This window comes from Poeciliopsis prolifica, unplaced genomic scaffold (assembly GCF_027474105.1).
Source record: "Poeciliopsis prolifica strain line A6 unplaced genomic scaffold, Auburn_PproV2 SCAFFOLD027, whole genome shotgun sequence".
NCBI lineage: Eukaryota > Metazoa > Chordata > Actinopteri > Cyprinodontiformes > Poeciliidae > Poeciliopsis > Poeciliopsis prolifica.
This window is the reverse complement of record NW_026562402.1, coordinates 5,871,318-5,888,226: the sequence shown is the minus strand read 5'-3', so window position 1 is coordinate 5,888,226 and position 16,909 is coordinate 5,871,318. Positions and strand designations below refer to the sequence as shown.

The following is a 16,909-nucleotide window of genomic DNA, read 5'->3' as shown; positions in this document are numbered from 1 at the left end:
GCGGAACATAAACAAAGTATCGCGCACATTTGTAATGGACACGCGACTACCGTTTGCTTCAAAAGCTCCTGAAAAAAAAATACAAGAATTTTATTTCATTATCAAGAGTAGCAGCTCAAAGTGCCTGAACCTCTTCACTCCCTTAAACCAGGGAGCACATTTGCAAAGGAATATTTAGTCCATGCTAATGTGCTGTGCGACCTCACCATGATTGCCTCAACGCCCTCCTTCCTGCAACCTGGCACCTTTTAGGGACGGTGGAGGAAGACTTCCGTCAAACGTTGCTCGCTGATAGCCCAGAATTTCCAATTAACATAATGTCAAAGTGTCAATCTCGGCTGATTTCCACTGAGTAACCAAGCAATCTAAAACACTCATTGCCGAAAGCAGCGGGAGCGAGAGGGAGGCACAGGGTAGAAAGAGAAGGAGAGATCAGATACAATTACTCTAAATGCCTTTTCATTCAGTGTCAAAGGCATTGCTGTATAATTCAGGCAGCCTGCATTGCAAAATGGTAAAATGGCGTAAAACGGGACAACCATGGTATATTGCCTCAATGATAGTCCCCATAAAGGGAGATACACTCATCTTGAGTCTGCATTAGAAACAGCGGGGGAACACTCAAGAGCTCATCACACAGCAGACAAATGAGAATAACAGCAATTTTAAGAGGCCTGAGAAGTGCCACTGTTTCTAATGCTGCTTCAAACAGCCACCCTTTGCTGTCAGGGTGGCGAAAGGAAATTTCTTTTTCAAATCAGAAAAAATAAATAAATACTTGAACCAGCACGAGGAACAATTGAGCAACTGGAAAGTTCTTGAATTTATCTCCTTCCAACTTTATAAATATAAAGTAAACCCTTTTATCATAACATATTTATTGCAACTTATCAGCGTGACATGAACAAAATCTCCAGAGATTCTCATTTGACATCTGTAGTTTTAGTCTATGAGACAGATGTGCCAGAAAGAAAGAGTCAGAGACTGAAGGTGAGGTGACATCTGCCCGTTGCGGCCCGTTTGTCTCCTCTTGGCCGAGTCGTCTGTAAATCAGGGACAGAGAGTTTGACTTTGCACGGCTGTCACCAGGCATCAGCATTTAAGTCCAGATTTAACGCTTGAGAAAAAGATTCATTTTACCCACGTTATCGTGAGTCAATACCGAGAGCTGTGGCAATTTTATTGGATTGCCATGGTAACTGTTGGGAAAAGTGGTTTCTCTCTGTCTCTGTGTCTTTCGCTGTTGAAGAGGCTGTACTGTACGCCTCTACGGGTCTACCTGAGGTCAAAATGCTGCTTTACAATGTTCACACAGCCAGCTTTCTTAGAAATTGATTTATGAAACACTTAACATAGTTTACATGCACACAAAAAGAGAAGGAAAGGAGAAAAGAACTGCCGGGTTACTTTATCATTTGAAACACCAGGTTTATGCTGCTGGGAAGAAAGTTGGGTGGTTTTAACATTTGTCCATAAACTGTGACCCACTTTGATGGGTCAGAAAACAGAAGAAAAAAGTCTCCTCATCCTTCACAAACCGCCTTTTCTGTCGAACTTCCCTGAGCCACATTTACAACGTGAACTAAGAAAAGGAATGTCTTATTTACATTATTTCAACTAACAGAACAAGTATTTCACCTCAGACAGCGTTTGTGTTTTATCTAATGCTAATGCTAGCTATGTTCACTTGTTTCATTTTGACCAAATAACGATACAGTCCAGATAAACAGGCTAAGATGATAAACTAAGTTTTCATTGAAGTTAGTTACATTAGTTTTTCTTTCAGCTATGTTAAATTAGTCAGATTTTTGACTTTTAATGAAAAAATGTTTTAATTTTAAGGTTTCACAGTCAGTGTCCACTTTATGAAGGATGTTTTCACACCTGATAGTCCGATAGGCTCGGCTCGATCAGGGACCAACATTGCAACATGTGATACATTTTCAGCTGGTGCTGTCAAATTAATGAAATCCTTTAAATTATCCGTTTACCCCACCACCTTTGGTGACATTGTATCAATAAGAATTAAACAAACGAGAAGAAAACAAATGACAAAGACATGAGTATAATTCCTTTCTTCACAAAATGTCTTATTTACATTATAATGTAAAAAAGTTAAAGGATAAATTTGACCTTTGACTGCTAAAATAAAAAAAATAAAAAATATCCTTCAATTTTACCAGCGAAAGACCACGAGCCATTACTCCATTACACCAGAGTCACATATTTGTTGTGGTTGTACCCGGAATCACCTGCACTTGGTCCGTTTCCTGCTTTTGGAGCGGTCTCCGGTCCGCTTGGCATTCACATACACAGTCAAACCACAGAGTTCACTTCAACCAAGCCAAGGTTTTCAGGTGGATCAGAGCTCACTTTGTTTGGTTTGCATCAGAGTTTGATTGTACATTCACACCTCCCCAAAAGAAGTGAACCTTCCAGGTAAAAGAACCAGAGTTTGATTAAAGTGGACCAAAGAGGTCTGGTGTGAATATATCCTTAAACTTTACCTGTGAATCTATTCTGTCATTTATCAACATTTCAGACTGTTCAGTCCACCATTTTAAAATATAACCCAAGGTGGTATTGGAAGATATATATGAGACTCTCACTACCAACCAAGCATTATTCAAAGACAATTGCCTACATGAGTACTGTGACCATGTTCATAGTTTTTTTTTTTTTTTTTTTTTACCACAGTGTACTTTGCTTCTATTGACATTCAGGCTTTATAGACTCCCACGAATAATATCAAGGTTTCACTTACTCCGAAAGAAGCTGTGATATTTAATCTCCCATTCCACAGACCATCTAACAAGACCTGAGTTATCAGCAGTGGTTTGCTGACTGGAGTTTTAATCATTTCATATCCATAATGGAGCTGACAGCTCCATCTGCGTGGAGTAGAGGGGAGCCGGAGTTACAAGCAGCACAAACGGAGAACAATCAGCGAGCATCTGGAACCACCGCACTAAACGCCCCCGCCCTCGCCACTCCTCCCCCCACCTCCTTCCTCACCACCTGTATAATGACCTGAGCACCAGGGAAGCAGGATCAACAGGAGCCATCCACTCAAAGCTGGAGCATCTCTCACCCTTCTGCCTCTTCCTACCTAATTGAGACATTCAAAATACTTATTATGCACACTAGTGGCAAGTCATTATAATAGGACAACACACATTATCACCAACACTGTATTCTGTGTGTTTCTTTCTCAGTTTGGGCTTGGCCTGTGGCAAGAAAGCAGCTAATTGAAGAATTACACCCACTGAAGGCAGCAAGTCATTAAACTTCAATGCATGTACTGACTGATGATGTGCAAGGGAATAGCTCAAACTAGTTAAATGAGGCAGAAATCTTGAAAAAGCTGCTTTCTGAAGGACACAGATCTGATTTAAGAACTTTTTATGATTTTGAAATTATTTGAATGATCATAAAAGGGTTGATTATGTTGTCCTGTATTCTCTGCGAAAGCAGTTTTTATAGAGAAAAGTCACTGTTGTTCTTTAAAAGACAGCGTGAAGCTCTTTCGGTCAATTAAAACAATAATTAATGGCATTGACTAAGTATGGGTTCTGGCCTCAAATTGCATTGATCCAATATGAAATAAAATATATTTTTATACTGAAGAGTATAAAAATATGCTACATGCTAGCTAAGTATTTAGCTAGCATGTAACATTTCAGACAGAAATAGAAATAGATATTTACATTCAGCCACCAACATAACATACAAAAAACATCTCAACCCTCTTACTGGAAGCAAAAACGATGTACACCAGTTTGCATTAGCTTCAGAAGAACTCTGAATGTAACACAGCAATTTCCAACCTTGATGGAAGTGATTCTGATCAATCAGTTCAAGGCCTTGACAAAAAGATAGATTCTGCCAAAATGTCCTCCAGTTTTGTGGTTTCATCTTGTCACGCACGCAGGTGGGAACGTTTTGCACATTCATTTCTGTTTCTCTCTGTAATCCGAGTTTCACTTACTGAATCACTTATCTCAAATCTCTTCGACAGGCACACGTGTTTGAGCATGTGGAAACCTCACTTGCAAAAAAATTTTTACAGATGCATTTTACTTGACAAAGTATCAAAACTTGAATCAAAAGCAGAAATCAGATGTCATCTTATTGGTGCCAGTTTGGAGACTCTGTGAAAGCATCTCATTGCAGTGAAGGCAAAAACAACAGAAAACAGAAAACAGCATTCTGACTCTTCCTTCAACTAAATTAGGTGTAAAAATGCCTGGAGGTCGTTCTGATAGACTCACAAATAGATCATTTATTTCCTTGTGCACTTTCTTCTCCAAGCAAAACTTTTCCCAACTCCTTTTCCAGAAACTCTCGATCAATTTTATGAAAAATGTTGAGGCTTGCTTTTTTAGTGGCAATCGTTCAACTGTTAACGTAACAAAATCTTATGCATGTTTGCATTATTAACTTTTATTTTATTTTATTTTAAAGGAAAACCCCTTCTGAATATATATTCCAACAGGTCTCGGCACGGAGACAAAACAGGTCGATGCGAACAGGTGCTGAGTCAGGCCGGCTCCTTAGTGATGTTGCCGTAGGCTACAGCCAGCATCCATGACTCACACATGGAGCGAGGTGAGAGGGACTATTTCTGTGTCACCACATGGCCGGTTTTTAAACCAAAACACACCAGTTCCTGAATTGTGAAATCCCAAGCAATAAAAAAGAAAAAAAGTAAATAATCACAAAATTTATCTCATCTGATGGCCGAGATAATGTTGAAAATTAATTCCTTCACCCTGAAACACTCTCGATTATGAGGTCAAATGAACTTTCCATCTGAGTTAAGATGAGGCTTCGTCTGCTACAGCTATTTAACCAGAATGAGGTCATGCGTATAATTTTAAAAATCAAGACAATCTATTTAGCAAGACGCGGAAAACTTAACATCTTTTTCACATTTAAAAGGAGCTTGAACTTTTTGCTCATTCCAAATCCTTAAAGGAACAAAGGTGCAGCACAAAATCCGCCTACAAAATCTGAAATCCACTGATGCATAACGGTGCCATTACCGTTCTTTTCAATGTGCAGTTGAAAGCAGATGCTTACATGCTGTCTAAAAAATAAAACATCTATTTTCAATGTCTGACATATTTTGTGAACATCTGCTTTTAACTGCATTCCATTTATTGAACTAATGTTATAATAAAGAAGCTGAAGTGAAAGAAACTTTTTTAGGGTTGCCACATCAACCTAATGATCTTTCTGTAGTCAACAATATAACAGCTACAACCTTTTACTCTCCTCTCTTCTGCTACTTGTCTTCACTGCCGACAGGATGTGATCGTTCTGCCATAAATCCTGAATCGTTCTCCTTTTCCCCAGATGGTTTAGGAAACATTTACTCCTTGTATTATGTGACCTCTTGACTGTGACAATAAACAGCTCATCAGTAGCATCAACCCCACTGACCAACAGGAGTGCGTCAGTGGAATATGTGCTGAAAAGCAGGAAGGACAATGAAACATTTTACAGACTGCCGTTTTACACTTTTTATTTTAATGTAAAATGTGCAGCACTCTCCACTATTACTGCTCCCCCGGTAAAGATGTTCATAAAAGCACTACAACAAATAGTTGTTATGGAAACCCCGAAATGCTGGTACTGTCTAGTGGCGTGGGTTGGACTTGTGATACCTCCGTTACCATCATGTTCAGTGTGTGTGATGGAAAGATAAATATTGGACCTGGTTCAGTTTTGTTTGTCTCGATTAGTAAGACCTAGAAAGAATTCCTCTTAATATAAACACTGCATTTGGTGAGCAGCTATTTTGTGATTTCTCTACTTTACGTCAACACCATGTTGTCTACTCTGTTCCCATTTTGATGTAAAAGAGATTATATTTCATATATCAATATAAACGTAGAACAGTAACGTATGAATAGAAAATCACTGATTTGCATCTATTTTTATAGAAATTATTAGAGGTAACTGCAGCACTATTTAAACTGGAATAATTATGTCATAACAGAGGATTCACTTTGCCGCTGAATAAAACCGTTAAAATAATAATTTGTTCTAGTATTTCCTGTGTTAGATGACATTCCTTCTACAAGAGATACATTTGTTTCAATGCTTTTTACTCAGTTTAGACAGCATGGCATTACCGAGACATCACAATACTTCATAAAAATGACAGCCACACTAAAAACACTACAAGCTATAATGTCTTTCGTTTTACTTTAAATGTGCAAAGAATCAAATCTGGCACAATGTTAAATTCCTGCTGTCATTTGTTTAGGCTCTCTCTTCACATCTGACTTCTGTATGACTTCTTCTACATTTAAATATGCAGACAGATCAGAAGTATGATTTTTTTGACTGTTAATATATTCCATTTTTCAATGATTGTACTCTTTTTATGAGTCAGAGTGAATTAGTGTATGAAGGCTTTTTATTGTATAGATGTATGCCTCTTATGTTCATCCTTTTGACACAAGGTCAAAGGCCTTAAACATTTTTTTAAGTCAAAGCACTTATGCAAAAATATATGAATATGTAGAAAGTACATGTTTGGTCTGAAAATTCATTGTCCGCTTGTAAATATGAGAAATAGTTCTGTCAAATGTATGCTGCTGGTAGTCTTAAAATAAAACTTACATAACACCAAGTGAAACAGAACTTTTTTTTTTGTAAAACAGGAGTAGGAGGCAGAAAAAAAATCCTGAGGTGGCATGAAGTAAACAACCAGCAGAATATGATTAGCAGGATAAATGTTAACACAGATGAACAAAACTGAAACACTGAACAACTACAAACACCTTTCATATTTATATATATATTTATTTATTACTTCAGCTGTTAATGCTACAGATGTTGGGATTTGGGGTGTTTTAGTCCTTCATTGTGGTGACAAATCAATCTGAGCATACTGCAGCTTCTAATTCACCTCAAGCAATTAAAAGGTGCTGAATTACTACATGATTAAATACAGTGTGTATAGAATAATTACATTGTTAGTCTTAATATGAAAGGTGATTAAAGTTTTCATAAGAATGTAACTGATACCAGCAGCACATTGATCACAGATCAGGAGAGGTTTGTGAAGACGTGAGTGGAAAGGGCGATTTAAATTAAAAAGTCTAAGTTTGGATAATGCAAAGCTAATATAATGCAGTCAAATGCATCCTCTTTGAACAGGTTTTTCTAAATATTTAATGAATAAATATAACACTGTATTTCTGTAAGGAAGCTTTGGCAAAGCTCGAAACTAACTTTTTGTGCCGATTATACTGGTGTGGTAACCTTTTGTCATTGACGCACCTGCACAAGAGTTAGGTGCACACAAGTTTTTAACCATGCCGTAATTTTATGGATTTGCTTTTTTGAAATCACAGTATATTTAGGTAATACTGGTGCAGCACACAAATGAAGACAAACACATAAATATGTGGCCATTTACAGGATTACAGGATTGATGGTGTCTAAAACCATTGGACAATCTGTTGGTTAGCATTACTTTATTGTGAAATGAACATTCAGTGAAGAGAGAATAAAAACTGTTATTTCTGATGTTCTTTGGGTAAATATTCAGAGTATTGGGGAAAACAAATATAAAGAGCTGATCCCTGAATACAGAGTCATATACAGAGAAGAGACCGGGAGCATTAGCTGACAACAGGAAGGCTAACTGGACTACCACAAGTTGATTTATTTAGTCAAGTTGAGCCTTCTAACACTATTTGTCATAAAAGAAGCAGGATTTAGAGACACTTCCTATTGGAAGACTCAAAGGCAATGTAGCAATCTGCAGCTAGCAATGCTAACTGTACTAAGTAAGCTAATTACTAATAAAAGTTGTGAAAACAAATGTGTCAGTTTCATTTGTTTAAGACTTCATTTACCTAAAACTCTCTCCTAATTTATTGAGTTGTTTGGAGCCATTTAATCAAACAAGTTCAGTGTAATGTTGCCTCTTCAACTAAATAATTAATGACCATTCACTGCAGAAAGTTACAACAATTACCAGGAAATTGTGAGATTTTACTATATCTTATCTCCTCAAGAAGTTTTAGAAAAAACAAGTGTTGGCATGTACCATCCTGACAACACTCACGCATTTGTTAACCTTAACGATATAAATATGACTGCACAAAACACTACACGGTAGACCCTGGAGTGTACTGATTTCAGCTCACATGAAACAAGACCAAAAAGAAAACTAAATGCTTAAGGATAAAAGTTTTTGATTAGAAAATATTGGTATCACTAGGTATATCTATATTAGAATAAATCAAACCCACCTTAGCTCCACTCCAAAGTAAAAAAAAAGTACTGAAACAAAGTACCTGTACGTAAACTACTAGATTTTAGTATCAAAGAATGAAATGATAAAAAATTACAGTAACTCAGGTAATGAAATCAATAAATGAATGGGCAGGTCTTACAATAATATCTCTTGCATTTTTACCTCATACACAATGCAAGAGTTGCTAACAGTGGCTACATACATTTCTTTTTTTTTCACACGTTTTTGCTGAAAAACCTCCAACTACTCACCCACCTCACCTCAAAGCTCCCTTTACGAGTTGAAAGAACAAAGATATGAATAAAATTATTTAAGTAATAAAATGTTCATTGTGGGAGTTTTCCAAATGAAAATTGTAAGTACGGTATTCTGATTAAATGCAAATCAATGAATCAAAAATATTATGTTTCCAAAAAAGTGGTCAAATGATACAAAAAAAATTAGGTGAATGACTTTCCTTCATATCTGACACAAACATGAGATAATATGTTGTGAAGACAAAGTCCTCTACAGACAATCTTTCATTTCTGAAACAAGCCCTACAGAGAAACTGAGATCTTACAGGAACAATGATGTGCACCCTCTTGGAAAGAGAAAAATTACTTTCTTCCTCTGTCAGCTTTCAGGAAGCCGTGTTAACTAATTTCCTCCTGGATACAATATCAAGCCATCATTTGAATCACAGGTGGCCTCACACTAACCTCCCAATCAGGGGAAAATCAAGAGATCGCAACAGAGCTGACAAGACCATTAACTACTGCCATTTTGCATTCATTATGCACAGCTCAATCACAGTCATGGGATACATATTTATGCGTCTAGCATTAAAGCTGTTTTCATAAAGTTAGATTTCATAACAAATCATATATTCCCTTGCTGATTCTTCACATGTTCACAAGCATCAATGCAATAGCAACAGAAAAAAAGAAGACTTTAGCTACCATTACTGCTCAGTGGCCAGTTTTACAACACATCTGCTATTGCACCTTGCTGGAAATGTTCAATTAGCCCAGTTTGTGTGATAAGATGTTGAACATAACTTATGTACCATTACATCTATGAAGAAGTCGTGTACCTCATAAATGTAATGAAACATTAATTCAGAAACGTCAGGTTGAGAGGTTTTCTGTTGAGGGTTGCCTCTGCTCAGAGGGATGCCCATAAATGTCGCCCATGGCCATGTGCAGTATTTCAAGCATTTACTGTAATCAAGGGCGCTGTATATAAGAGAGCAACTACAGCAAGCTTCCATATGAAATGCAGCAAGTGTTAAGCTTCACCATAAATTAACTTAAAAAAACTTGTTTTTAAAAATGTTGCATTTATAATTTAAAGTCAACAACAGCTTATCAGTTTTGTGCATCTTTTATATTAACATGCACATGACTGGCGATAAACCATAGAAAACATTAATGTCCATGTTCATTGCAAAATCCTGTGTGTTTGAATTCTGCTCTTCGGTTTGTTTTTTCTTTACTCTACATGCTCACACAGACTGTGTCATGTGCTTAAAAGCTGCGCTGAAGATTATTTTTGATGATTTTTATGACAGCAAAATATAATGTTTGTAGCATGTTTTGTGGCTATTCATCTAGACAGACAGATATAGATGGACTCTGTGCCTGAACGTAGACCTCAATGTGTGGATACCAATTATCTTTATTATACTAAATATAAATAAACTGAAATCATCAGCAAAGATAATATATGCAGAATGGATATGCCATTTAAAATAAACAAAAAAACAAACAAAAACATAAATATAAGTAGAAAAGTGTGCTCCCCCTCTGGCACTACTGCCAACATGAGCCTGTGTGCATCTTCCTACCTACCTGATTGAATCTCAGGCATGAACAAAGCAAACTGGATCAGACCTTTGCCAGAGAATACGGCAAATCCTTTCCATGTGAAGCACAGGATGTTCATCCTGAAAATCTTACTTTACAGGAGCTTTTCCCTTTATTCACACTTGTCTATTGAACATAGTCTTATTCATTTCAGAGTTCTTGGAAAATATGAGCTATGATTGAGAACAATACTGAAAGGTGCTGTGCAAATGCTAAGAATTTCTCTTGCAGCCTGTTTTCTCATAAGAACAAAACTTTTTGTTCTTGCTATTTTCTTTTCTTTTCCAAAACTTTGCATTCGTAATTCTACAAAAAATGTTGGTAAGTCTGTCTTTTCAACTGTCTGTCAGGAGTTTCAAGAGTTCCCGATGTAAATTCTTTCACACCTCTTCACCCACACAAATGCATCCCAACCATTTAATTTTGTGTTTCTACATATAATGACAAAAACTGTTATACTTTCAAAATAGGACTACAGTAATGGCTGAAGTTTGTAGTTGGAATTTTGCTCATTTGCAGCTTTCTTTTTTGATTTGTGTTTTTTTTTTTATTTTACACAAATCTTCCACTTACATTGTTAAACAGATTAAATGGGAAATAAGCCACAGCAAAGAATGTTTGAAGCGTATGCATTATGACAGAAACATGCTTTATACTTTCTTGATGGCTTCAAGACATCCAGTGTCAAGCAAGTGCCAAGATGGCCTCCTACTAAGAAGTGGGCAATAGAGTCAAGTTGACACCAGTGCACAGCCTAGGTGGCATTGGCACAATGTGGGTGTGAGTATATCTACCCACACAGTGAGATGAAGACTTCTGGACAACAGCCTTGTGACAGGAAGGGCAACAAAGAAGCAAAGCCAGAAACTCAGCAGATGGGCAGCAGAATACTTTTCTTCTCTTTTGTTTGTGTACAGTTGTGGTTACCAAACTTTCAGCCTCAGAGACCATAAGGGAAGACTGGACCAGACTGGTGGTGTTGAATCCTGGCTTATGCATTTTTTTGTAAAAACTTTTAATATTGCTTACACATACTTTATCATCATAATTTTTATTCTTTAATTCAATTTATCAAGTGCCTACACATATTGGTTTGTGAACCCGAAAAATGGCGCATAAATAATGGGACGCACGGGACATCCACACTTCATTCGACTGTAATCTGACAGCAGGAGAGCAGAGAGAAGTGGGAGGACATGTGGCAAAGGAACCGAGGATGGGACTCAAACTTGGGGCAGACGCATTGAAATCTGTGTAAGAGATGCCCGCTCTAATCGTTGCATCATGTAACGCCCACACTCTTCCATTTTGAAAAGTGGGCATACAAACTTTTTCCTTCTGCTCCTCTATCCAGAGGAATATAATCCTTCCCTCGAGCCCAACAGGTTCACACTGTCTCTGTTAATTATCACTGCATAATTTCTAAGGCAAGGAAAGATTAGCATTAGTCCAACCCTCTTTAATCTGGTGAGTTTGATACAATTCACTGCTTACTGGTCATTTTGACTAACCAGGATAGGAATGTTAACAGCAACAAAATTGCAATTAAATCAAGTCCTATAGATTGCTGTGTCTCACCAACTCGCAACAGTTTTGATAAAAGATACTAAAACAACATACAGTGGTGGCTTCAGTTACATTGAGGTTACAGGTGTGATGCAAACAGCTATGGGCATATTTTGCTCTCAGAAACAGCATCCGAGTGACTGTCAACGTGAATGTAGGTAGCTTGAAACTCTTAAAATTAGCATTCACTCAGAATATTATGGACATATTTGAACTAAGAAAAGGACAGTGTCCTCTACGCCACCCGTTCTTTCCACTAATGTATAGGGTTTTGTTAATATTGTTGCCACTGCCATTTCATGAGCTTTTTAGATTTATGATTTAATCCAGGCGTCTTCAGCTCTCGTCCTCAAGTGCCGGTGTCCTGCAACAATTAGAGGTGTTACCGCTCCAACACACCTGAACCAAATACTTTAATTACTTCCTCACCATATAAAGTTTAACAGAGTCTTTCTAATGGCCTTATTTGAGACAGGTTTGTTAAAGCAGTGACACATCTACAGTAAAAGTTGGAAGGAACTGTCCCTCGAGGGCTGAAGTTAAAACCCCCATAAAATCCACACTAAACCGTTTGTTTTACAGTCGTTTTGTCTTACCTGGTGTGTCCCCGTATGGCTTTGGTGGTTTGGCAGCCTCTGGTTTGCTGATAGAGGACTTTGTGGTACTCTTGGATTGTGTTGAGGTCACCACAGTGAACGTCCTTTCGGAGACCCTTGAAGTAGTGCTAGTAGTTGATGCCACTGTGATGGGTGAGGCCCTGGTGGATAGCTTTTCATTGATTTCTCCTTTGCTGTCATCATCATTGCTATCTGTCCCTGTGGGTCCCCAGTCTATGAAACTAGGCACCGTAGTAGTCCCCTTAGTATTCACCGTAGCATTTGGGCCCTCCTGAAGCTTGTTATAGCTGTTACCTTTGAGTTGCCTCCTGGCTCTAATTAACAACTTTCCTCTTGATGCCACTGGAGTTTCTACTGTCCCAGCCAAAGGATCACTCGGCTCTGTTTGAGAGTATTTGGACCAGCAATCCTTACATGCCGCTTGTCCTCTATGTGCTAACTTCCGGTGCATTTGACCTTTGGATTTTAGCCCCATCCCTGCCCTGTTCTCTTGAGGTGGAGGAACGGGGTGGAGGAGACGACGTGCCAATGGGCCCACTGTCCTCCAGTGAAGCTTGTTGGGCATATCCCAGAGAGGTTGCAACCGAGGCCAGGAGCGAGCAACCAATTTAGGTGTGAGCTTGATCCCCAAGCCTGGGCTGAGAGGGCTGCACACAGAGAAGTCCAAGGTGAGGTGAGTCATGGCCAGCAGGATCCAGACCCAGTGTCCCACACAGCTGCCTGGCCTCAGAGCAGACGAACTGCAGAGAAAGCACAGAATATAAATGAGACATCTCATTTTACTGATAAGGAAAATCTAATTAAAACATCTCGTGCAGACTTGCTCAATCTTCCACCATCTAGTTAAAAATGTAAATATTTGCATTTGAAATTATTATCCATTTGCACACCAATCAAGGCTTAGACTCTACAACTTCTGCAAAAGTTGCTCCATTAGGCCTTGGCAATAATTACTTTTACAAAGGGGTTCTTGAATTACAGCATAAAGGTCAGTTGTAAAATAAATGTTGCAGAACATGAGAAAGGCGCTGGATTTGTACCTCTTTGCGTCAAACTATTAAGGACAAGAAAGAGTTATCCTTGATTCAGTTTTGTATCAATTAAACGCAAAACGCAAGGTCGGTGTGCTTTAGCTGATCATCATTTTCCACATTATCTCTCCTAGACACAAAGTCATCTGATTCCTAAGGAGCAAGCTGATTATGCAGAGCAATGCTTAAGGCTGTTCTGCACTATGCCAGCAGATTACGCAGCATGACAAATACATGGCTGATTTATTATTATTATTTTTTATCATTCAGACTGAGATAGTTTACCGAATAGCATTGGAAAGTCTTGGCTTCGGTATAAACTTCGCTTTCTGATCACAAAGTGATAGATGGGCTGTGTATTCAGGCTGCGACCCGGTAGTGGGTTGCTTTTAAACTCAACCTTCAGAGGCCCCTGGGACAAAGCTACACATTGATTCCTGAGGGAGAAACCTCATTATAGGCTATCTTTAATCTCTGCTGTCCTTGCCCAATTTGAGCCCACTAGGATAGCTCCTTTTGGAGGCATCACAGAGTTTGATGACAAATGAAAACAGGCTGGCCGGTTTCATCAATGGTTAGAGGCATCAAAAAGACATCGGATAATTATAGAGGCTTGTTTGTGCAAATCTGGCACTCTACTATCACCATATAGCAGTGGTTCTTAACCTTTTCTGAACCCACCAGTTTCATAGGCGCATTCACTGAACCCTTCTTTAGTGATAAATAAAATATGATTTTTCTTTTTCAACTTGGCGTTGCATATCATGCAGATTTGGACGCTGACTCCCATCCCGTTCCGTGATACATGTGAATCCATGTTGTACATATTTGTCCGACCACTTTATTTTTTTGCTTGACATGTTTAGTATGGATTAAAATATTGAGAAAGAAACCACAAGACATACAACTATGGCAGCCGTTGAATACTGCGTGCACTAAGTTCCTCGCAGCACTGATTGGCCAAACAATGTCACGTGATCCTCTGCAGCAAGTGATGGCCAAGCAGGGTGTGTCATCACAACTTTACACAAGTGTGTCTTTACTCCGCCAAACCCCTGAGACTGACTCATCGAACCCCTGGGGTTCGATCGAACCCAGGTTAAGAACCACTGCCCTATAGTATCTAGTTGTACTGGAAACTATGTATATAGCAAGAGATTAATTAGTCATTTGACAACTTTAATGTGATTATTTAAGAATAAAACGACTCTTGACTGTCAGCATAAGGTTTTTTTAATGCAGTGCATAAAGACAGTGGGGCTGAAATTGATAAGAGACACTCTGTTTTCACTCTTCCCTACTTCACAACAAAGGCATGAGGAACCAACAAACCCCTGATAAAGGAATAATTTAAAACGCCATTTTAATTGAGCCATAAAAGGAGACTGATGTGATCACTAAAGAGATGCAACAAGGTCAGTGTACTATCGACAGCTAAAAATATGGGTGATAATTTGTCTTGTACGAGCCCTGGCCCTGACCTCAAACTTTCTGGCACTGATCCTGGCTCCCACCCAACCTGGAGACTCACTTCTGACTCTACAGGGCAGATTAATGCAATATCCGATAGGGGAAGTGGATGTTACTTGTCATTAATAAAATGACTTTGCAACAGGAAAAGTAGAGTTGTACAAGATTAATAGGCATGATTGTAAAACACTTAGCATTTAAATATGAGTCTAAGTGAGGACTGAAGCTAAAGTTAGCATAGAGAAGTTCTGCAACAGTCAAGTTATTTTTCATTTGTATGTGGAAAATAACTGGCTCTGAAAAGCAATACGGACACAGATGCTGCTTGCTGCTTCATAGTCCCAAATTTCTAATTGACCTCAAAAGCAGATTCACTTATACATAATTCATTTTCAGTAATTGTATTTTCTGATTTATTTAGTGACAAGCAACATTTCAACATACTCTATGTTAAATTCAAGACATCTCTAAAGAATCTTTTCACAGAAAAGATTCTTTAAAATAAATGTTGCAGACATTCCTCTGTTTTTCAAAATAAGTTTATCATCTAGAAAGTCAAACTTCCAAAGAGACTACGAGAAACACAATCAGTTATGCCGCACAGAAAGTATTACACACTATTGATCTCCAAGAGCCAAGAGCTCTGATCTCTCTATACACTATAAAGAGGCTTAGCCAAAAGCCAGTTTTGAAGACTGAGGACATTAGAACAGATCAAATGAAATGGCTATTAAAGAAGAGTAAGATATAAAGCAACAGAAATGAAATCAAAGTCTCTGTTAAAGAGAAATCCTTTCTGTTTGGTTTAATGTATCTCAAATATGAACTTTGGAAAAAAAAAAAACAACTGTCACACAAGAGCCAGACCAGACTTATAGCAAACCTTAAACTCAAATGATTGGTGTTGTACATGTAGGCGTACTTGTTGTTGTTCCTCTGTGTGTTATGTGGCGGCTGTATTGGGTTCAGTGAGATCTCTCTGTCAGACTTTCTGTCAGACTTTCTCACCAAAGTCTGACAGCATGTCACCAAATAAGTCTGCGTTCAGCTATTTTTACAAAGTGTGTGTGCTTTGGGCTGGATATCTTTTAATTATGGTCAGTAAAGGAATCAGATCTTGAGTCGCCATGTGTTGAAATAAATGACCGGTAAAGACGGCCAACAACACTCTGCTGCAAAAGCTTCAAACAAGATTCTACATTTTAAATTATCAATGTGCAGTGTGTGTAGAATGAGGGGAGAGAGGGGCAGAATTTGGGGTACTTGACAGAAAAGCCCCAATAGAGTGACACATACAATACAAAAAAATGTGTAAAGCCTGTGAAAACCTTTACTGTCATAAAGCAAATCTAGAACAATTCAATTCTTTAACAAACAAGGGACTCAGCTGGAATGTGAGAGAATCACGCTCAGCTACAATCACCTGGCACCTCATTCTCATACTGATCATCTTGATCACACACTGCTGTGGGACAGCAGAATCCAATTCCTCAACCAACATTAGTTTTGAGTCAGCGAATTTGGCTGTGGTGATCACTGGCATGAACTGCATCCCCACCTGATTCCACAAGTGATCAAAGGTGTTGATGTCTGGACAACAGGCGGGTCTTTCTTACGTCGATCGCCTACAGTGATGACCAACACTGCCTCCATTGTGGCTTCAGCAGAGAGGGTTGGTGCATGCTACATACTCAACTGCTCAACCAAAAAGTGAATGTTCCTTACGAATGTGGCACCTCTATAAACGGAAGTAAATAGGCTTACAAGCCGTATTAAGATCTACTGTTAAGAATCACTGATACAAAAAGAAAAAAAATAAAAATTCGAACTTTTTGTGATGGGTTTTTATTGCTTAAAAAAAAAGATAAAGTATTAAAGTATATCCAAACTAAATGGATGTTATCCCTGAAACAAAATGTAATTATTCAAGCAATTTAGTGCTACCTAAGCTACACATCCTTAAATAATTTTCTATTTTTTTATCATCTTTGTGTTTTTTGTGCTTTGGAGTTCCAAATTTAAAAAAAAAAATCAATCAATCAATCAATAAATTACCACTAGTTTAGAATTTATCTTTACTTTTTAATGAATTGGAAG

General features: G+C 38.1%; 1 protein-coding gene across 1 annotated transcript in view; it reads right to left on the bottom strand.

The window, feature by feature from the left end:
- ajap1 (adherens junctions associated protein 1) overlaps nucleotides 1–16,909 on the bottom strand; it is a 48,683-nt gene that overhangs the window by 10,106 nt on the left and 21,668 nt on the right. The window contains exon 2 of the mRNA XM_055048261.1: nucleotides 12,291–13,051. Within this exon, the coding sequence (XP_054904236.1) occupies nucleotides 12,291–13,051 (761 nt within the window). The remainder of the gene's footprint in view (nucleotides 1–12,290; nucleotides 13,052–16,909) is intronic.